This window comes from Gavia stellata, chromosome 3, assembly GCF_030936135.1.
Source record: "Gavia stellata isolate bGavSte3 chromosome 3, bGavSte3.hap2, whole genome shotgun sequence".
NCBI lineage: Eukaryota > Metazoa > Chordata > Aves > Gaviiformes > Gaviidae > Gavia > Gavia stellata.
The window spans coordinates 30,037,562-30,060,622 of record NC_082596.1 but is presented as its reverse complement, the minus strand read 5'-3'; the positions used below and the strand labels follow the sequence as shown (position 1 = coordinate 30,060,622).

General features: G+C 35.8%; 1 protein-coding gene across 4 annotated transcripts in view; it reads left to right on the top strand.

The window, feature by feature from the left end:
- WWP1 (WW domain containing E3 ubiquitin protein ligase 1) overlaps nucleotides 1-23,061 on the top strand; it is a 60,698-nt gene that overhangs the window by 12,587 nt on the left and 25,050 nt on the right. For 2 of the 4 annotated variants that reach the window (XM_059836069.1, XM_059836073.1), the window contains exons 2-7: nucleotides 8,967-9,057; nucleotides 12,407-12,545; nucleotides 14,893-15,017; nucleotides 17,841-17,978; nucleotides 18,076-18,142; nucleotides 20,259-20,440. In XM_059836069.1, the coding sequence (XP_059692052.1) occupies nucleotides 8,988-9,057; nucleotides 12,407-12,545; nucleotides 14,893-15,017; nucleotides 17,841-17,978; nucleotides 18,076-18,142; nucleotides 20,259-20,440 (721 nt within the window). In that variant the 5' untranslated portion in view covers nucleotides 8,967-8,987. Of the gene's footprint in view, nucleotides 1-5,814; nucleotides 5,852-8,966; nucleotides 9,058-12,406; nucleotides 12,546-14,892; nucleotides 15,018-17,840; nucleotides 17,979-18,075; nucleotides 18,143-20,258; nucleotides 20,441-23,061 lie in introns of those variants that run through there. The other 2 variants (XM_059836070.1, XM_059836072.1) reach the window with 2 other exon arrangements.

Here is a 23,061-nt window from a genome sequence, read left to right as displayed (position 1 = left end):
GATTTTGTTGTAGAGGAGTCATGATTCCCCTCCCTCCCTTTTCCTCCCCCTTCTCTCACCTATTGAGGTAAACGCTTTTTGAGAATTGAAAAGTGGAAAGTTAAGTTCTCTTCGGTATATCAACTATTTCATTGCTTTTAAAAGCTGTCTGTTCTGTTTTGGACTATTGTACAACTCCTTTAGTATGCTGTTTTAGGAACTGTATTATTCTAAAAGATACTATACTATGTCTTATTTTACTATTTCTGGTTTTACCACTGCTTAATAACACCTCTTTTTGGTTTTATCTTGTGCTTTTATGGTACTGGCTTTTTCAATAATGTAAAAAGGCCAGTTGTTGCAACACTGCTAAAGGTTTTGGACAAGTGGCTGGTGATTTCAGGATGCTGTAGGGGTCAGAATCTCTGTGTACTGTAGCTGTTGTGATCTTCTGGAGTGTGAGGTGTGGTAAGGAGGGTTGTTCTTGGGAGACTTCGCTCATGGTGGAGCGTGCGGTCCAGGACGGCAAAGCAACTGTGTGTGAGCTTCTTTCAGGAAAAGGACAGTTGTTCCACTGTGTTGGAGAGAGTAGGAAATCATCCACATTTCTAGTCCTGCCTCCAGGCCATCTTTTTCCACTGAAGGAACAAGGAGGTTGTTGCCAGCAGCATTATCCCATCTTGAAAACAAAAGTGTGTGTATGTGGAGGTAGGAGAATGGGAAGGGAATGCCTGAAGTGTAGAGCACAAATTCATATTGCTAATACTATGATAGTGCACATACTGTTCAGTTTTACATCTAATAGAATTGTGACAGCTACAGGTAATCCAGCACTAAATAATACTCATAAAGGCATGATTGTGTAGTTGGAGAGCTTGTTAATTTGAACCTAAACCTTTTTTTTTTTTAATTTATTTTAAGCATTTCTTATGTGTAGGACTTTATAATCAAAGTAACATGGCCTTTCTGGTGTTTGTGTTATGCTTTGTAACAATGAAAAGTAACTAATGTCAGTAATGTTATTTTCCCATGACTCTTCATTTATTATGTTAAATAGCCATAGGTTTTAGAGTTTTAGTTCACTTATTTGTTCCCCACACTGTCCTTCCTTCAACCTTTCCTACCTTTTTGCTTGGGGAGAGCGGGACAAACCTTGAATAGATGAGCTTCCTTGTTGAAAAAAAAAAAAAAAAAAAAGAAATCTATCAAGAAAAGATTTTTCTGCTTTTCTCTTCTTGTTTGGAATAAATGCTCTGATATAGGAAAATTAATATTTATGGCATTATGGTGATTTTACCTAGCCAACTCAATTCTTACTTATATTTACAGTAAATTGAATTAAAGATGTTAGTGGGAAGGTTAGTAATATTTAGGCATTTTGCTCATCTACTTAGTCCTTGCCAAGTGCATTTATATAACTAGGTCTCAAGTTTTCTTATTATGGTTTTGGGCATTCAGGAAGACTTTTTATTCAACAGTGCTCATTCATGGTGTAATCTGTTCATGTTTTTTTTTCTCTTCCTTTATCCACCATGTTCTATATTATTTCTGGAACAGAAGTGTCAGATTAGCAAGGGAATAAATCAGTGGTCAGTAAAGCACCATCAGTAAGCCCAAATACATTGTGATTGAATATAACTAATTTTAAATTACAATTACATTTATTTTCTGTTCAGTTTGCTGTGTTGTATCAGATGAAACTGCAGTCAGTTTCAGCTGAGGGACACAGTGACTTGTAAAATTCTCTACCACAGCTTTATGGAAGGTTTCAAAGTTCCTGGCTATGTAATTCTGTTTGGTTAGGGGTGGTTTTTTTGTTTGTTTCTTTGTTTGTTTTTAGTCGTTGACCTTCTGTAGGTAATTGGGGGTGGGGGGAGACCACGCTGCTTGGATAAATATTCCCTTGGTACTTTCCTGATTTGCAGATCTTCTGATTTAAAGTTAAATTGAAAAGCCATGCTGTGTAACTTCCTGTTTCTGCAGATTTAACATTCTTCCTATATTTTAACTGTTTTGTGTGATAGGATTTTCCATCTGTTGTGAAATGATATCACAGGTGATTAGACCCTACTATCTTAAACTTGGTACAATTTTTTTTGTTTTACTCCTAGCTTGACTCCTGTGGTATCATATGAGTAAGGAAAGGACTTTATGTGTTGGTTGCTGTACTCTTCTACATTTGAGTTTCTTGGTTCTTCACAAAAAATCTCCTCAGTTACTGATTCAAAGCATCAGTCAGTTTATAAATGTGTTTATGTGTTTGCTGCTCCAGTGATATCTCTTAGCTTTCAACTTCACAAGAAATACCATAATTTGTTTCAATATAGCACAATAGTAAGTCTCAACCAGGTGCATTCATTACCAAATGGGTAATGTAATTTTAAATGTGTCTGCTTAAATTCCATGAATAAGTAAATCATCCACTAAAGACTGAAAAATAAATTAATGGAATATCCACTAGCATGGTTGTCTTTTATTTCTGATGTTTTAATAGCATTTTGAGATTTAGAGAAGATTCTTCACAGAAGTGTAATTTTATAAATACTGTTATTGTTAACTAGACTGCCTTCCATGAAACTGTTGATTCATATGAATTAGGAAATGATCCTTTAATTTTTTAGTAAACTACTATCTCAGCCATTCCATGGTTTTGCTAGGGTCTTATTTTGTCCTAATTGATCTGTAGTTACCTGAAATAATGTATACAATTGAAGTAATGTTAATTTTTAAAATATCTGTTATGGGGTTAATAAATAGATTGTACTCTTCCAGTTCATGTAATAGTTATGTATGATGAGGATGGTTTAGACAGAAGCGTTGTGAGAACTAGGATCTTTATGTGGCTCTCAAGACTCTCAATTCATTTTTGGTGTCCAGGAGTTTTGAGGGGGGGGTTGTATGTGTCAGTGAAACAGTTTTGAAAGTAAACCTTTAGACCAATGAAGTTTAACCTAGAGCTTGAATAAAGAGGTGTAGCAGGTTCATATTTGGGAACGTATGGTGACTGTAGCCCTGTTAGAATTAATCCCCTGATTTTCAGGAAGATTATCTAACTACAGGGATGGTGACTTTTACATTGCTGTATGTAATCGTCTTTTTAAGATTATGTAGAGATAACCTCAAAGATTTTAGCTCTTAATCCACATCTTCAGTAGCCAAACTGGGCATTTATTTTGAGTAACAAGAAAAAGGGATTTAGGGCTGAGGGAAAAAAAAGTGTGTGCACGATAAAAGAAACCAGTAAATGGTGCCTATAGGACATAGTGTTCCCTTGCCCATTGGTGGTTAGGGCTTGCATTATTTGAAATAAAACTTTTAAAAATGGTTTTTAAAAAACCCCCATCTTTCAGTGCTTCTTCACCACCTGTTTTTCTTTCTCATACAGGCTTTCTTGCAAATTAGATCAAGAAGTACTGTTATTCTGCTTTTGACAGTATCCCTGGTTGTGAAAACATCTCTGTCCTCCAAATGAATATCATCACTTCACTTTGTGCAATTCCCATCCCATCCCTTCCTTCACCAAGATCAGACAACTTGTTTAGTTGAAATTTTGGTTATTTTTGGCCATGCAGAAATAGTTTCTTCTGGCTCATAAAGACGGGAGGCTGCTAGTTCTTGAAACTTCCAGTTTTTCAGTATTTGAAGAATTTCTAGTTGTAGAACTTTTTTTAATCTTTCTCAGCTTATTAAAATTTTTACTTCTAATGATGGTGTAATCCCATCCTAGTGAAAGTCTGTCGGTCCCTCTGCTATGTGACTTCTTTACTGGCCCTGCTTAGTTTCATACAGTATCTGCTTGTTCTCTTTCTCTGCTGCAACCTGTCCCCCAGAAACCTGAGATTTTTGGAAACATTTATGTCAACACAATTCTTTTATTTCAGCAGCCTTTGTTTTCATTTTCTACATGTTCCTGATATATTTATAGATGAAGAGCAGATTTACTTCCGGTCTTTATTGTTTTTAGACTGCTCTTTCACTGTCTTTATTCTCCCAGTAATGCTCTTCATGTCTTGTGTTTTTCTCGAATATGACAATCAGTACTAGTACCTTACACAATGTCACTAATACTGTTTTTATCACTACTGCAAACAGTTCATGTGATAAACGAGGTTGTTATCCCATGTCCCATCCCCCCCGTCCCCCCATGGCTGCATCATGGTAGAAATATTCCTGTCAAAGGCTGAGGAGCTACGTTTTGGACTATGCTTCTCCTCTTTGATTGTGCAGCAGCATTTGTCATATATCCAGACCGGCCTTCAGGGAGTAATAGTTGTTCAAAGCTCTAGATAAGATCGTTCATCTTGTACAATGTAACTTGGCCAACTTTTCTTCCTGAAGGCTTTGTTTACCTGGATGAAAGATGTGTTCGACTGGGAGTGAGTGTGACCGAGTGTGCATGAGGCAGTGAAGACTTTTTTGTTTGTTTGTTTTTTTCAACAATGCGATAAGAGTAGCTTTTTGGATCTTGAATGAAAATTACAAATGTCATGATGTGAGCAGGCTCTCTCTTCTCCCAGGAGAACCAAGCTGCATCAAAGCTGATTAGACAATAACCTGTTACCTTCATTTAAAATTGTCAGTAGCTGAGTTTGGATAGTTACTGATTAAAATAACTGATGACTGAAGTCTTAAATAATTTTTTAAGGTACTTCTGAAAAAGAAGTTACTAGAAAAAACAATTGATTAGTTTTCTTCTTTTGACTCAGAGAAAATTTAATGTTTCCATCCCCTTTAATTCCTAACCAGTTCTTAGTTCCTAATCAGTTAAACTAGAATGGTGGGGCTGCAGCATTGGAATCATTGGAACATGATGAGACCAGAATCAGGCAGTTCAACTAGTTTGCTCTGTTCTGTAAAGCCCTTGTGAATATAAAATATGACATAACACTTTCTTCATGTATTGTTGATAAAAAAAGCTATGTATATTTAAAAAACTTCAAATTTTTTTTTGCACTTCCATATTATTTTAATTTGTTTTTCTAAATAGTATTTGAAATACATGTTAATGCAGTATTTTGTTTCCAACATACTAAAAATTTGGAACTGTAATCATTGCTGTGTATGGTACCTAGGTGTACCATATTGGCAAGAATACAAGACAGACTTCTATTATGGAAGGATGTTCATTTTACGGGGGCAGAAACAGAACATCGGGGCACTGTTGACGTGGGGTGCAGTCAGGTAGCTACTGCAGAAACATGCAGCCCCTCAGCCAACCCCAGCCTAAATTTGTTTCATCTTCATCCTCTGTTGGGATCTCCCTGCCATTGTAATAATTTCTCCCAGGCATCATGGTCATTTTTTCCTTCAAGGGGAAAGTTGCAAAGCTAAGTGTAGTGAATTCTCACTTCCCTGTTATCAGGAGATTGGCAAACACGCGTTTGCCAAATGCAGTTAGCAGCTTAGTAGCAAGCAGAGCCAGAAACTCAGGTTAGGGCAGGTGGTATGCCTTGCAGATAAATCAGCACCTGAAACCTGAAGTCTGAGGAGATTAGGCAGTGAACTGTCTACTTGAGGACTTTGACACAGTTTATTTCTTTATTTCTATATTTATTTTGCTTTGTGCATGCTAGAAGTAGAGTTAAAAAAACCGCACAAAACCCAACCAACCAGCCAACCAACCAAATAAAAAAAAAAAAAAAAGCCTAGCATTTTAGATCTATTCAGGTTGAACAGTAGGAGGAAGAAAAACCAGTAAAAGTAATCATAATTTGTCAGTTACAAAAGTATGCCTAAACTAATTTTTTAATGTATGATTCGAACTAGATTGCAGACCTCGGTATCTTGTGAAGAATTTGAGTTTGCTTGTCACAGAATTGATTACATGTCTTGCTCCGTTGATGTCCTCCATATCAGTGGCCTCCAAAGTCAGGTGCGTAAGACCATCCATTGAGGTGTGGGAAGAAAATATTAGGACTTACATTTTATCTGAAAAATAAAAAAGAAATTAAACTCTATTTAATATACGTATTGACACTGGCACTCTTACTTGGTCCGTATCTCAGATGGTCCTGTGCCATGTATGGTTTGTGAGGTGTGCTGTGGGCGGATTTAGTATTCCACAGTGTGGAGGGTTCACAGTAGCACCTTCACTTGTTTGTTTGCTTTCAGTGTATTGCAATGTGTGCAGTTCATGTGTGCAGTTCATGTGTGCCCGGTTAGGTGGATTTATGGATTATATTATCTAGTTTTAACTAAACTAAACCTCAAAACGTGGCCAAGTGACTTAAAAAAATTCATGCAAAGAGACCTGCAAATATTGAAAAGAATACTAATAATGTGAGCACAAGCGAACAGTAAGAACATGGCAGAGCTGGCACTTCTACTCCTAGTATGAGCTCCAGGTCAGCCTCGTTATAAGGTATAAACAATGGCGATTAGATCTGAGAAGATGTTGGCCAAAAACATTTGGGTTTATCAAGAAGGCTATTGAAAACATGGATGTACATCCACTATCGCTAATGATGACCCTCACCCTAAGAGAATATTGTACCTTGAGATATCGGCTAATGATAGTATGAAGCCATCACAATTAGCAAGGCATTTAAAAACTAAGTATCCAGAACATGAAGACAAACCTCCACAATTTTTTCAGCAGTGTTTAAAGTCATGCCATACTGAGTCCAGTACTTTACAAGATTTCACTAAACTTAATGATAGATCTTTAGAAGCCTCTTTTGAGGTTTCTCAGTAGCAAAAGACATAGAAACCACATACCATTGGGGAAACACTTGATCTTCCTGCTGCAGTAAAAATGTCTGAAATAATAGATGGAAAACAATATAGAGACAAACTAAAATGCATTCCTTTGTCAGCAGATACTGTTGGAAGATGTCTGGAAAACATTGCCAAAGATTTGAAGAAACAAATATTAGAAAAAAATACACAGCTGGATGAAAGTATAGGTGTTTGTAATGTGGCTCAGCTTACGGTAGTTGCTAGATTCTGTGTCGATAATGAAATACACAAAGAAGTAAGTCACTAAGGAAAGATGTACCAGAGAAGATACATTCTTAACAGTAAATGACTTGTTTAATAACAGCGTTTTTTTAAATGGAAAAACTGTGCAAGTGTAACTACTGATGGAGTGGCTGCTTTGACTGAAGTAAAAAGGATTCTGGGGTAAGGTTACAAGGAGAGCACCACACGTGGAATTCATTCACTGCATCATGCATAGGCAAGCAACAAGGAAGTTGGAGCCAGAAGTGCACAAGTGCACTAAGTGCTGCAGGATGTCATCAATGTGGTTAACTGTATGAAAACAAAACCTTTAAATAGTAGAATCTTTACAATAATTTGTAATGACACGGGGATTGACCAGGAAGATCTTTTGTACCATGCAGAGGTTAGCTGGTTATCATGACAAAGTACTTAGAAGAGTTGTAAAACTTGAAGATTAATTACACGTTTTTCTTTCACGAAAAGACGAGTGTTCTGAATTTGCTGACCTGTTCTGTGATGACAAGTGGCTGTCAGCAGTATGCTGACTAACAGATACTTTCAAAAAATTAAAGACACTTAACATGTCCCTTCAAGGTGAAGGTGACGTTTTAACAATGAGCAATAAGGTAACTGCTTTTTGAAAGAAGCTCGTGCTATGGAGAGAGCATTTTGAAAATGGATGTTTGGAAATGTTTCCATCATTGTGTGATTTTGTTGCCAGAAAAGATGTTGTCTAAAAACTCTCATATCAGTACACTTAAACTTGGAAACAGAGTTTCCTCACCTGTTTAAAAGTCTTCCAAATAAAGAGTTTCAGGGGGTTTTGAACCCATTTGTTAAAAATATAAACCACCTTTCATTAGTTTGCAATAACAACTGATTGATATCGGGGAAGATGGAAATTTACTGACCAAATTTCAAGCAAAACCTTTGTAGAGTTAGTGGATGGGAATGAAAAATGAGTATCATGATTTAGTAAGTGAAGCCAGTGATGCACTTTCATTTGGATGCACATATCTTTGTAAATTGTCTTTTCCAGCTATGACAGCCATTAAAACCAAGTTTTGAAATAAACTGAATTTAGAACCAGATCTTCAAATCACTGTATTTAAAAAATGATGAAGTATATTCAATCACATGGTGCTCTCAAAAAAAAATTAATGTTTTTAGCAAGAGCAAAAAGTTTTTTTGTACCATTAACAATAAAAAATTATTTTAAAATATTGTTTATTTAATCTTTAGCTAATCTTTTTTAATTTCATCCAGAAATATAATCCAAATATATGGAATTTCATCCAGATCATGGAAAGTGTATTTTAAATGCACATATTCTTTTCTCATGAAAAATAGTTGTCTGATAGAAACAGAGAATATTTTACTTCTAGCTTTGTTTCAGGTGTAGTAATTCAGGAGGTGGGAGTGATATTGTCTGCATGTACTTCAAGTGCTGGATGCCCCAGCTAAGATCAGAGCCACGCTATTTTGTTGCCAAATGATAAGATGGGGTGGTCCTTGTAAAGTGCTTACTGACTCAAGTGATTTGTGGGTGGACAACAGGGGTATAGAAAGCTGATTGCAAATCTAGGGATAGAATACAAATATTTGTTGTGTGAATCACTTGCATTACTGCTTGAGTGTATCCTTCTGGGCGCAGCTTGATTTTCAAGCATGTAAACGTTTCAGACGTTTTGTTCATTTGAAGTTGTTGGTGCTTAGCTCATCTGAAATCAGACCATAAGCATACCTTCCAGAGACAGTAATACTGATGTATCACAGCGGAATTTTTTTTTGCGTTAAACAGTTGTTCTAAACTATGTAAATGTATGCATTACTGAAGTGCCTTGACATCCTCAAAGGTAACATGGAACAAATTTCCAAAGTAATTGTTTTTTTTTTTTTTAACTGGTGTTATGAAATAATGTATTCTGCCCTATGTAAGTAACATTTGGTAACTTGATGATTAGTTGAGCATTTTATTTAATAGTTGTAACTAACATGCAGAGATAAGTACTTTTTAATAAGCTACCTGTGTGCTTTTCTTTTAGGCTAAAGCCTAAACCTCTGACATGGCCACAGCCTCACCAAGATCTGATACAAGTGACAACCATAACGGAAGATTACAGATGCAAGTAACAGGCAAGTAGTGATTTGTATCCTGGTGATTTTTACAGGAAAACATAATATATTCTAAAAAAGCAATCTTTGAAATGAGTGTAAAAAATGGATCAGTATAGTTAATATTTTAGTTAATAACTTGAATGTTGCAGTTAAGAATATGACTATAATATATGTCAGTTAATTGAAGATAGGTAGACGTTATACAATGAGTTAGATGACAGGGTTTAATGATCTCTTCAAATCAGAAAAAAATGAGATTCAATACAACAGTAGGGACAAATATAAGGAATTTTGCTTCGGAACAAATAATTACTGGCACAAATTCTACAGAGGAAACACGTATTATTGAAATTCTACAAAAAAGATGGGCGGTTGTAGTGAACCCCAAGCTGAAAATAGGTGCGATGTTATAGTGAAGCTGGAGAAGAACAGGAGGAGATCACGTAATCTGCTAGCCCTTCAAAAGATTAAGGTCTTCGATTACATATCAGGTAAACATCTGTTGAGAATAATATAGGTATTCTGTATTATCCTTAGGGCAGCAGGTTGGATTACGCAGCTATATGGAATAATTCAGGTGGGAAGGGACCTTTGTGGATTTCCTAGTCCACTCTGCTGCTGAAGGCAAGGCTACCTTTGAAGTTGGATCAGGTTGCTCAGGGTATTGTCCAGTTGAATTTTCAGTATCTCAAAGGCTGTAGATTACCAACTTTCCTGGGCATCTTACTTTGGTGATAAACCACATCATTGTGAAAATGTTTTTCTTTCTGTCCAATTGGAATTCACCATGTTGCATCTTGTGACTGCTTACTTTTTTCCTTTTGCTGTGCTGGTTCTCATAGTTCAAGGCAGAATTCAGCCATAGTAGTATCTGCTGGAAGGGAAACACAATGGGCTACAAGCAATTCTGGCAATTTCTGAGTGTGCTGGGGACACTTTTTTCAATAGATGTTGAACAGGCCACGTAGGTTATGCATTTTGCTATTCATGGATGAGAAGTGGTCAGGGATGTGACAGTTGGTGTCAGTCTTAGCTGCTCTTTCTGTGGGATGGCAGAGCAGATCAAAGACTTGTAGTCTGAAGATAAGTAAAATGCATCTAGGTAAACAAGTTTGATAGCTAATTATGACAGTGTTACAGTAGTTAGAAGTGAAAATGTTACCAGCAAGTAGTTAGATATTGTGTATAAATATATATGTACACATAATTGTATGTGTGTGTATTATTTTACCATTGATAAATAACTTAAACTTTCCAGGGATCCTGAGAAGTCTGGGAACCCAGAAGTAAGAATTAATGCATGACCAAGAATGTATTAAGGCTAGCTTGAACAAAATTTGGAAGAGACAGAAGTAAGATACTGTGTCTTAAAAAAAGCTGCATCTCAAGAAAGATAGATGATGCTGGATGGTCCAAAGATGGCCAGGTTATCTGAGAAAAAATACATTGCTGGAGAGTCCCCAAAATGGATATTTTATCAAATTAGATAAGAGAGGAACCTTAAAACTGATTAACCTTGTATAAGGGTCACATTACTTGATAACGTGATGAATCATCAAAATTGGCAATAACTAATAGCATAGATGGAGCCATCTGTAGATTGAATATATATAACTCTAACAAACTGAGTTACACAAATGACCCGTAACTTCAGATCTGTGTATGCAGAAATGATCATTTTGATATCCTGTACTGTACTGCTCCTTATGTAAGTAGTCTTGTATTTTTCTGGCACTGGAGCTTCTCTTGACTTCAAGAGATCTGGTTCAGGGATCGAAGTGGGAAGAAATCTGTACAATTTTTAGGATTAGTTTTCTGAAGGTTTAGTTAGTTCTTTTTGAAGTCTCTTGCTAGTATTTGTTACTTCTAATTTTTTTAAAACAAGTCCTAACCAAAAAATGATGATGGTCTCCTTTCATGTTTGGGGACTCAGTGACTTAAAACAGATAATAGGTGGGAAACTAAAAGGAAGCTTGAATATTATGACTAAATACCTATGTTTTAACAAATGTTGCAGTTGCTTTTAGAAAGCAAAATATGGATGAAAAAAATCTGGAAGAAGAAGAAGTTGTTAAAGCTTAAAAATATGTCATGATTTCAGATGAAAAAATATGACCCATATGTGGAATTACGTTTTTAGTCTTCTACATTTAATCTTTCATTGTAATCAAGGCTGCAGTTCCCTTTTATGACACATGACGCGTGACTTAGACTGGACTTTTCAAATGTGAGGGAGTTAAGTGTTCACCTTTTAATTGAAATTAAGTAAAAGTCCATGGCTAATGCCTTTAGAATCTTGGACACATCCCACTAACTTTTAAGTAACTAATGTATATGTCTCAGAATACTGTAATCCAGAAATACATGACAGACCTTTTTTGTCTCCCTTTCAGACAGTTTAGTTAACTTCCACTTATTTTTGAATTAGCAAGTACCATACAGAAAAGTAACAGGGAAGGATTATTTCCAAGTGGCTTGAAATACTCAGCTTTGCTTTAGTTCACACTGAAGTATGGGAGGAATGAGAGAGAAGGCATAGCCAGCAGGTAGGTACAGCTGTGAGTCCATCAATGTGGTCTTCTGAAGACAATATCTGCCTGAAATAGAATTTAAAATGTTGGCAGTTAGGCAGCTGTTGGTTTTTATAGTGACTTCCGCAGCTGGGCAAGGAAGTGGGAGAGTGGGAGACCAGATTTATGTTCAGGAGCACTGAGGACCTCACAAGTGATTTAGAGGTAAAAAATAGCTTCTTTGGTCATCTGCTCTTTCTTAATTGTTGCTGAAACTTTTAAGTTCATCTGCAAAGCTGTTTAAATAGGGGAAATTTTAGAGTTGATTTCTTACTTTTAACAAACTGATGTGTTAAACCACAAGTTAACCACACAGGTAATATAGGCAAGGAAATGAAGCTCTTTATACAGGCTTCGCTATACAGGGGCATTCTGAAATAGGCTTGATCTGCATATGCTTTCATAACTACATATAATTAAAAAAAAAGTCTGCCTGATAATCTCTCAGATGTATCATACTTAGATATTTTTCAGTTGAGGGAAGAGTGGGAAGAACAATGAGAAAACAAACAAAAGAACCCACATGATTTTCAGTGTTTATCCCTAAAGTAATTGTGCTGTTTCTCCAACCCATCCTGCCAGCACGTGGTGAAGAGAATATGTCACACTTGGTTTCAACTATCTGATAAAGTAGCTTTTGAAAATAAAAGCCTCTCATTGACCTCTTTATGTTCAGCAGAAGTAGAAAAGGTGAGGAATAACATTGCCATGCTGTGTTTCATACATTGTGTAGGTAGTACTTTTTCTGTTTTTCAGCAACAGTATGCTGTTACAGATAAAGCAATGTATTTTATTAGTTTCTAGTGCCAAACTGAAACGGAAAAAGAATTGGTTTGGAACAAGTTTCTACACCGAATTAACTGCAGATGGAGAAATTAAGAAAACAGCAAAATCAAGTAGTTCTTCAAATCCAAAATGGGATGAGCAGCTGACAGTGTAAGTAGATTTTTTTGGTTGTTTAATATTATTTATTAGGCAGACATTGCAGGCAAATATTTACTAAGCTTGGCTGCCTACATAGTTTTCTCTGGCTGTTGATGACTAAATGCAGACATAAGATTATATTTATCTCAAATGAAATCTTTTTTCTCAATTCTTACAATGTTTTGAGAATATTTTTTTGTACAGAGAGTGTTGCTTGCATATAGTTGCTATACATGGTATACTCTTGATATTTGTTAGCACTGTGGACCGTTCAAGTTTAAGATTCCTCTCTAGAAGATGTTACTAATTGTAACCATGTCATTCTCAACTTTAAAAGGAAAAAAATCTCAGCTGGATAAGTAGTATTTATGAGGAAGGTCACTTTTTCCTTTAAATTTGCTAATGAAGGGATAAACACACAAAACCAGTTTACTGCAAAGTGACCTTGCAACTTATCCTAGTATTTGACGTTTTTAATCTTCTTGTGGTTTAATTTGATTTAACTGTGCTACAGGTGTAGATATACCTGAATATGACTCTATGGAGAACTGGCAGTCTTGCACTGTGCAATTGGCTAGAATGCTTTATTATACAAGCAAGATTGTACTGCTTCAGATTTGGGTCTGGAAACAGCATAGCTACGATCAAGTGGCATTGAACATGGGTCAGTACATTTTACAGCATCTGACCTGTCTTTGTGCAACAGCCAGCTTTATTAATAGTAGGAACCATGCCAGGTTCTATAACTGATAGTGCTGGAGAGCGGGGAGTGGTACAACATACCTAGCTTTGGGGAACTGTTCGCTTGGGAACACTTACTTACTAACTACGGACATGGGCTGAAGCAAGTAGGGTATTCATGTGCCACGTTTCTCAATGTTTCAGGTTTAGTAGAGCTTATTAGCCCTTTGCAGTATTGCAAAAGGGAATAATATAGTCTTGGACCTGATGATGATTTCCAGGGGCTATTACCAGCACAAGTACAGAGCTATCAGTATATTCACAGAGACCAGAGTTTCTGTTGAGGAAGCCGGTTTGATTTGGCAGGATTTGGCGAGCTGATAGAAATGAGGTCATTTGGCATGCACAGTGCAGCCAAACAGACTCATTCCATCATAGTATTACTTAGGATCTTACCCTTATATGTATAAGGTATTCTGGCCCCCTCTTCCTCTGGCTATTGGAATGGTATTGTTGCTTCAGTTGCCCAGTCTATTTGAGGGTAACTGAACTCTGTGGCTTACCAAATTCCCCTCACTTCTATGGGTCTGCATGAGCACCAGCAATATATTCTCTGTGTGCAGGTGGTTTCTTTTTCTTTTCTTTGTTGAGCTGGTCTTTTAGTAAGACTTCCATTAGAAGGCAGCCTATTCAAAATGCAAAAAATGTATTTTCTCATGCGTTTCAGCAAAAATCCACGTTGTCCAACATGTTCGACTGACCATAAAGCTAGCCCTGTTGTTGGGAGGGTGGGGGTTGTTTTTAATATTGTTTTCATCAATGCTGATAGAACTTTCTGTATCCAATACGGATGGATATATGGCCTTTGACTTTTTGCAGTACAGTGATTCTACTCCATTTTTCACAGCCAGGAGCACTCTTGCATTACTAGACCCTGTACTACAACACTTACTCTCCAGGGCCTAGCATAGCTTCTCGTTTTCCTTCTTGAGCAGGGGAGAGATCACTGCCAAAGGTTATTATAATATTACTGTATTTGGGTCCTTTACCTTTCTGCTTCCCTCCAGTTTTTACTTTAGCTTCATAATTTGATTTTTCCCCTCTGATTTCTGTGAGTATGCATCATGGTTTTATATATATTTGTGAATTCACAAATGTTTTATCAACACTTTCATGGCAAGCTGACACCTATTAAGTGGGTTCTTCCTGCTTGCAAGTAGCTGATTGGTTGCTTTTTCCTTTTTAAAAAATATTTAGTATTTTTCTTTCTAGTGACAGACAAATATACTTACCACCTTTTTCTCCATGTTTAATAATGAGATTTTTTAGCTAGAATTCTGGAATAGTGAGGAATAAGGAAAACATGCCTTTCATTAATAAAGTAAGATATGTTTTATATAACTGAGATTTGAGCTTAGTGTAGGTTATTCTGATACTCCTCAAATTCCTTATGCTGTCATAGTAATGCACTTTAAGTTTGATTTTAAGTATAAATATTGTAGTGTTTGCAGTTCTTAGTTAAAACTTTACCCTTGCAGTACAAAAAAGTCTTTCAGTTAATTAGTATCAAGAAACACAATAAATATGAGAAAGTGAATTAAGTTCAAATACTCCTGATAACAAGAACAAATACTTAAAATCTGTATATATTTTTTTAAAAAATGTATTTTATATGCAGGAATGTGACTCCACAGACTACGCTGGAATTTAGAGTGTGGAGCCATCACACTTTAAAAGCAGATGCTTTATTAGGAAGAGCCACTGTAGACTTGAGACAAGCTTTGGAAATACACAATAGAAAATGTAAGTTATCATGAAGGATATTTTGAGTGAAGTAGAATTATTATTACTAATCTATATATCAAACTGGCAACCAGACTACTAACTATACATGTAGTTACAACTGACTTTCAGTTGATGTCTTTACTTGTCTCTTCTAGAGATATCTGTGCTATCGAGAGCAATTTAAATGTAACAATGGTTTATAATAATTTTGAAACAAACATTAAAGTATGAGATACTACCAATTAAGTAAAAGCAGAAGTGATTAAATACAATGTTTTGTGGCAAATTGGTAACTAATTTGCTAGAAGATCTGTTTTAGACTTGGTTAAAAAAAGAAGTCTAAACTTTCAGAAAAGTAATCTGTGTAATTTTTCATGTTTTCCTTCTCTGGAATCACTAATAGGAAGGCTGGATATTTTTACCTCATAATTTAGCTGCCCAGAGAACAGTAGGAACCACTGGTTAATGAAACAATTGAGAACTTCCTTTTAGTACATTAGAGATTGTGGTCTTCTATGTAACTTCTAATTTTAATTGTCTTTAATAGAATAAAAACAGGTCGTTTTTATCTAATTTGCTTTTTAAGATTTTTTTCATTAGTACAAGAAGATGGTGAATCCACACTTTAAATTCCACTCCAGAGTGGCAGTAGAATTCCAGCTAAACCAATCTCTAACTTTTCTCACAAGTTAGATATGCAAACCTGAGAGCTCTGTTTAGGGAGGTAGGGGGAAAGGAGAGCCAAAAAAAAGCTTCCTTTTTCTGATTCTTACAGAAAATTGAAACAGAACCCAAAATCAAGTGGGGTTTCTTCAGCAGTATTATAAAGATTATAAAGATTCTGCCCAAGATTCCATAGTTAAGCAAAAAAAATTGCTTCTTTTTTAAATTAAAAAAACCTGTATCAGAAGAAACTGCGTTGTAATAATGTTAGCAAAAAAAAAGTTACTATTTTAACTATTTCTAACAAAATAGTTAATATTTTATTACTGTAGGTCCAGGGGATGTAGGATCCAACAACTTGGCAAATGCTTTTGGGGAATGGTTGACTGAGTCAGCTGTACATTGCACCAAAAGCACTTTATGTACAGTGGTTCTGATTTGGGCAAGTCAGCAGTCTGACACACACTGGATTATCCAGTAATTCAGTGGTAGAATAATCTGATTGGCATCCTTCAGTTGTTCAGTTATTGATACCTAATCTAAATGCAGCACTTGAAAGGCTCTGTACTGAAGAAAATGTAAAGGGGAAGTCCTCTAAATGCAGAAACTTAAGAATTACTGCTGTTACTTTCTCCTGCTAAACACCATGAGTATTGAATTGCTGCCCGCACCCCTTCCAGCTTTCTTGCCAGCTCAGTTGGACTACAGCCAACCGTCAATCTGGTTTAGGGAGATAACCTGTTAAAAAAGCAGAAGCTAAACCAATCACCCTTTGCAGAAATAATGATTTATAAATACGTTAATTTAGAAACTCAATGATAGGCTAGTTTCTTCTTTCTCTTTTTTCAGGTAGTACCATTTTCCAAAATGCAGATTGCTGAATCAATAGTTCTGTAGATTTGGGAGCTTTGTGCTTGCTCCAGCAATTTAAAGTACTTTGAAATCCATTGTAATATAGCAGTGGGTGTCTGCTAGTAACTACTGCCCAACTACACTGTCGAACCTGCTCTTTAAAGTAGCAGCTTGGGGGTATCTGGCAATAGCTTATGGTAGCCTTCCCTATTTTCGTGTTTATTGTTCATTTATGATTTATGTTAAGAATGATATAAATAAGGAAATACTAGTTTAATGCATAGAACTGCACTGTGAGCTTTAACTTTAGCTTGGAATGTTATTATATGGAGGGAAATACGGTGGTGTATCTTGAAAAATTAATCTTTTAATCTGAGACCGCAAATACTAAAAGGCCTTAACCATTTTAACCTGATTAATGTGAACTCATAGCTGACTGTGTTTGGATTTATGACATGTAGCTTTAACTGCTGTACTAGTAATAGTTGATTTAGAGAGAATTACGCAGCATCCACAGCATGTTTTACCTCTGGATTATGTATGTCTCTCTACAAATGTGTGCATTGCTTATCAGTCATATTGAATTCTTCTACTGCACCATGTACACATTTTTTTGTATATCTCAATTATCTCAAAGTTTCTTTTGGTGAAAATAGTTTCTGATTTAATTTTTGGTTACTTGAGGTATCCTCTCTGTTACTGTTTAATCCTTGGAGTTGGGATCTATGAAAATGCTAGTAAGGATTTACTAAAAATAATTTTTAAAAATGAGGAACAACTCTGTTCAGTCTTTGCATTTACTTCTTCCTCAAAGTGATGTTCTTCTCAGTGGTCTCTTAAAATTAGTTTTGGAAGGTGATATGAGAAATGAACATAAGCTCTGGTTGTACAACAAGGTTCCCCATGACTTGTAGTATTTGGATGTGTAGTTTGGAAGTTGTTTGACTTTAAGCCTTCTCATGTCATGTAAGTAGTGCATAATTTCAAAAGGGCTTAGTGGAAACAGCAAACCTGGGAAATCATTAACAACAAAGTACTGAAACTGTGTGGATCCTATAGCATACCTATAGAATATACTATGTAAATGCCCAGTTTATTTTTAGAATAAACTGCTTTTACCCACAGCAAATGTAAATTTACACAGCTTCTTAGTGATTTCTGTGTTGATTTGGGTCATCTGAGTATCTCTGATGTTCAGTGCTGTACAACTAAATACATGTATCATATTTTTGTGTTGAAAGTCTCTTTTAATGTTGTTTAGAATTTAATCTTTCCCTTATCCCTTCTCTCCTTCTCTCCCTCTATCCACCCCAACTCCATTTATAGTGGAGAAGGTGAAAGAACAGTTGAAACTGTCTTTGGAAAACAAGAGTGGCATGGTGCAAACAGGTGAACTGACAGTTGTGCTAGATGGTTTGGTTGTTGAACAAGAATCTCTTACAGATCTCAGTTCATCAGCAACCAGTAAGTTAAAATAATTAAATCAGATGGTGATATTTTGATTAAGATTTCAAACAGATATAATAGAATATTTCTGTTGAATTTGTTTCTTACTGTTCAGTAGAAGTTCAGCAAAATGGCGAGGCTATGCATGAAAGCAGAGATGCTTCAGCAAGAAGTACATCCAGGTTGGAATTTATTTTTGTGTTTTATGCTATATGAAGTATATTAGCAAATTTATCAGTTGAAATGTTTGGGTTGTTTGTGTGGGTTTTTTATTTTTTTGAAGGGGATAGCCCTAAGTTATGTTACCACAGGTTTTAGAAACATTACTTGTATGATAATTACATAATTTAGCTTGAGAAGAATTAGATTTATAACCCTGTTCTTCCTCTGCTGGTAGAGTCTGCTCTCCACTACTCTATCATTGCCTCTTGGATGTGTAGCCTTCTGAACATAAAAATTAAACTGATTGGAAGTCTACTAAATGCTGCAGCACAGATTATGGGAGCAGTGGTTTAGTGTGGTTTTGTGTACTTACTCCATTTGTTTTCTTCTGCTGTTTAAGAACCATTTCTGTTCATGTCTACCAACATGTTGCAATGTACCATCTGAATGGAAGGAAGAAAAAAAAAAAAGCCTAAATTTCTTCCCCCTCATCCAGTTCCTTTTCAAGGTTGTGGTCAGGGATTTGTTAAGAGACTTGTATTGAGCTTAGGAAGCAGTATTCAGAACACTGAGGTAAAGGGTTTGCCTGCTTCAACCTGAAGTGGCAAGAAAAAGGCTTTAGGATCAATTTAGAGCTTCATTCTTGGCTTCTCTTACATTTATACCAGCTCAAGGACTGCCTGGAGAGAAGTAGGAGTAGATTGATTGCCCTCTCACCACTAGTGAGTCAAACAGGTCAACATTCAGATCAATATAATGTTACTGACCTGCTCAGTTACCTTGCAGTGAACCCCTTTCCGTTTAAGTTCTTGACACACACTGGAGTGAAAAACCATACAGTTGCTATGCATTTGAGTGACAGAGACACATTTGTCGTTGTACGCTTGACTTGATTCTTTTTTTTTTGAATATGTGGATATTTGTCTCTGTTCCCCCATGGGTGCCCAATATGAGGGAGTGAGGATAAAAAGTTGCTGCTTCTTAGTTTTCGTTAGAAAGGTTTGGGACTGTTAAAAGTGATTTGAAACACATCTGCATGCCATTTTGAAACAGTAGTAACAATCGTTTGTTTTCATTCAGCCGTTGTTGCTGGAGGTGTGGCTTTTACTGGGATCCTGCTCCTGATGTTTATATTTTCATTACAGCAGTTTTCCATACAACTATCCAGCAGTTTTGATTTACAGTTTTAAAATTAAGAGATGAAGAAAAGTTTTAAGGTAGCTTCTGTGCATGTCTTTAGGAAGCTAATTGGGTTTGTAGTCTAGAGTTGAAAAGGGATAATACTTTAATTCTCTGTTTATACTACTCCTTTGGAGTTGAGTAAGGTAGCATGGAAATGCCACTTCTTCCTTTCTTATTCTGCAAAGTGGGACTTCTAACAATTCTTAAATTTTTTGTCATGTGTTTAACTTCTCTCTAATTTTTAGCCTCTACTCCTTGAGAAGATGGGGAGTTGTCATCGAATGTAATTTTCACATGGCTTTAAGCATTTTGGGATAGATTTAAGTAAAAACAGTGTAATTGAACAAGACTTTCCATTCACGAGCCCTTACACTACATTTATTTCCATGGGGCCTTATAAACCCAGAGCTGCCTCTGTGTATCTGTCCTCACAATGTCCCGTCCTGCCTATGCATGGAGAAGCTCATCTTATTTTCCTTTTACTGAGAGAGAGTTTTGTTACTTTCTTATGTTATGACTGGAATAATTTTTGGAGATACGACAAACAAAACCAATTGTTCCACTTGCTTAATGAGATAAAAAGTTTTCCTGCTCGTAGCTGTACTTTGGAAGGGTCCCTAAGGCAGTTTTGGAAGATGTGGCAGGCACATCAATCTGCCCAACTCAATTCTAATATGTCATCACAAGTAAAAGATGAAGTGGAAATGGAGAATCTTACCTGTTTTAAGTATCTGAAATCCTCAAAACCAAAATTTGCCTTTTGTTCCTTAATTGTTTTGTTCTTGCGCTTGACTGTTATCTAGGCTGCAAACATTGTTTTAGAAACGGTTGTGAATTTACCTCCATTTCTTTATTTGTTTCTTCAGCATGATTTAGTGTAGGATTTGCTTTAGTTGCATAACTGTTTAACATGTTGTTTGTAGTAACCTAAAATGATCTTTTATTTTTACCAAGATCTGCTTGTGACATTTCTAATGGGATAGACAATCAAGTACCTTCCAACTCTGTAGTACAGAATACATTCTGTATAGAAGCTGTTAATGGAGACAGCACACCATCTCCTACTCACGTTGCAGCCAGACCCAAAAATACACCAGTACCAAAACCACTTGCAGCTCAGCCTGTCAACAGCACTGGTAAGAATGGGAGAGTTATGAGAACATGTTCCAAAAGGCTTTTTCGTCTGGTTGAAATGTATCTGAAGTTGAGCCACTTTTTCTATAAACTTTTTGTTAGACTTCAAAAAAAATTTTGTTTTTGGGCTTGAATTTATAATCTTGCCTGTCCATTTCCATGAATTTTTCTGGAGTAGATCCATTCTTTAAATGTACTAACTTTCATACTTTTGTCAGTTCTCTTCTCTGATGAAGAAAGTTGTAAAGCATCTAAAACTTCCATTTCTCTGTCCCAGATGACTAAACCATATTACTGATTGTTTGGAGGAAAAATCAGATCTCTTTCACAATTAATTTGAGTAACTATAGTTAAGTTTCTTTTGCCATTAGATAAATCTGATTTTAAGTGCTGTCAGGGAACTGCTGTGCTCTGAGTTGAGATGTGTTGCAGACTCTCCTTGGCTTCCATTTTTTCAAAGGGTATTCTGTTTCGAAACAGCTTTTGGCAAATACTAAATTTCATTTTCCTCTGAAACACAAAAACTTTGATTATGACTACAAGTAACATTCAGTACAGTAAAACAAGTGAAAAGAAAGTATTTTTTAATTTTTGTTCCTCTCGTAAAACTTTGCATCTAATAATGACTGTGCTTTCTAAGCACTTTCTGCCTTTTCTCAGCTGTTTGAGAGAGATTATAGTGATAACAGAGGAAAAAGATGACCTGAAATAGAAATAGGCAAGCTGTTAATAAGCAGTAGAACAGAGACTGTCAAACTTTCTGTAATAGAGTGGGAAATATGGGTATGGTGGGAAGATAGCAGAAACAATTACGAACTTTAAAAGGTAATAATTAAATTAGGTCTTCTCTGAAGCTTTTCTCTATTTGGAGAACTTGAATTTGATTCCCCTCTCTTTTCAGTTGAAGGCCAGAGGGCATATATATTATTTAGGCATTGCTCCCTTTTTCTTCAATAGTGGAGAGATCCGTTTGAAATCTGTATTAGGATAAGGTAATTGCAAAAATAATTGATTTGTTAAAATTGTAATATTGATGAAATCATCACTGAGCTTGCACTGAGGCACTGATATAACAGTTTTCGACTACTGTACCAGTTGGTGGAGACTTTTTAAGGCAAGGCATAAAACAGGTTTCCAGCATTTGTTGATGACAGACTTCCACCCCCCCCGCCCCCCGCCTTTTGTGCTTAGCAAGATTGTAATTTCATGTGGTGTTGCCAGAATTGCTGGTTTAGATTATATTGGTGAGGTAATTGGCTGATGTAACATTTTATAGATCTATTTTAGAGATCAGCTTACTAAAAGAGCTGATGATTTGCCATTTATTTTGCTTCTAACTTTGTTATGTAATCCCATTCACACTTTCATGTGGATGAATTGAATTTTTTTTTTTAAATGAAAGCTGAAATTTCAGTTGGCTTTTTTCCTATTTAAGTAAAATTATTGCTAGTTAAAGCAGAAGTTTGAATAAACTTCATCAGATTGTCTGTAGTTATGTTTTTTTTTTAATGTCATGCTTTACTTTTGTTTGAAATAATACAAAGTCTTGACATATCTTAATGTAGTTAACCTGTTTTGTGTGAGCTGGAAATAGTGATGTATTACCCCGGAATAGTTGTGTTCAAAAAGCAGTGCCTTTACAAATCTTACAAATCTGCTGCTGCCTGTAAAATCATGCAAGAAAACTTTTATGGCCCAGAGATAATTCCTTAAAGAAACTGACTCGCTAATTTAAATACATTGCTGATGACAGTTTTGTTGTTTGTAATTCTTTGACCTGCTTTTCTGACCATCTGGTAAATCAAGAAATTGCTGACTTTATATACATGTTGCAAGTAATAAGTAGAATCTAGCTATTTTATTTGTAAGGGTGTTATACAGAATTAAAGTAAATTAACTTTTTAAAATGATGGAACAGCATTTTATAGGCACTAGTTTAGGGTTAAATTTTGCAAATCTGTATCAATAAGGTTATGAGTATAGAGCAATTGTATTGGCCTCTGTCCTTAGAATTGTAACCTGATAGTATGCTGTTAGGTAGAAAATTACTTGAAGTCTGCTTTGCATATTGTATTTAGTTTTGTAGAAAAATAGTTCCAACTCTAGATGAGGTACAAACTGTTGAGTTTAAAAAGAATTGTCACTGTCTGGTGTTGATTAGTGGTGCAGAAAATAAAAGCTGTGAATGACATTGCACTGCTTTTAATATAGGGCCTTGACTTTTAATGGGGGCCCTACTGACTGCCGTACCTGATTTCACTTTTCTAAGACAAGATCTTGTTGTGCTTAGATATTGTTCTATTAAGCTCTGCAGATGATTAGTATTGATTTATTGTTGGCCAAGTGGGCTTGGGAGTAATAAAGCCTTCTTAGCACTCTTCTCCAGCTAAATCCATGCCTACTTTAAACCTTTTGTGAGATTATGCTTGCTTGAGTTGGATGACATTTATATTGTTCTTCAAAAGGCAGAAATTGATTTACTTTGTGATTCTAAAACAATTTTCTTCAGTCATTGAACTATGTAAGTTACATTAGCCAAAGATGAATTTTTACGTTTTAATCCTGCTTTTGGAAGGGGATTTTTTTTCCAAGACACACACAGGTGGTTTTTGCTTAATTGTAG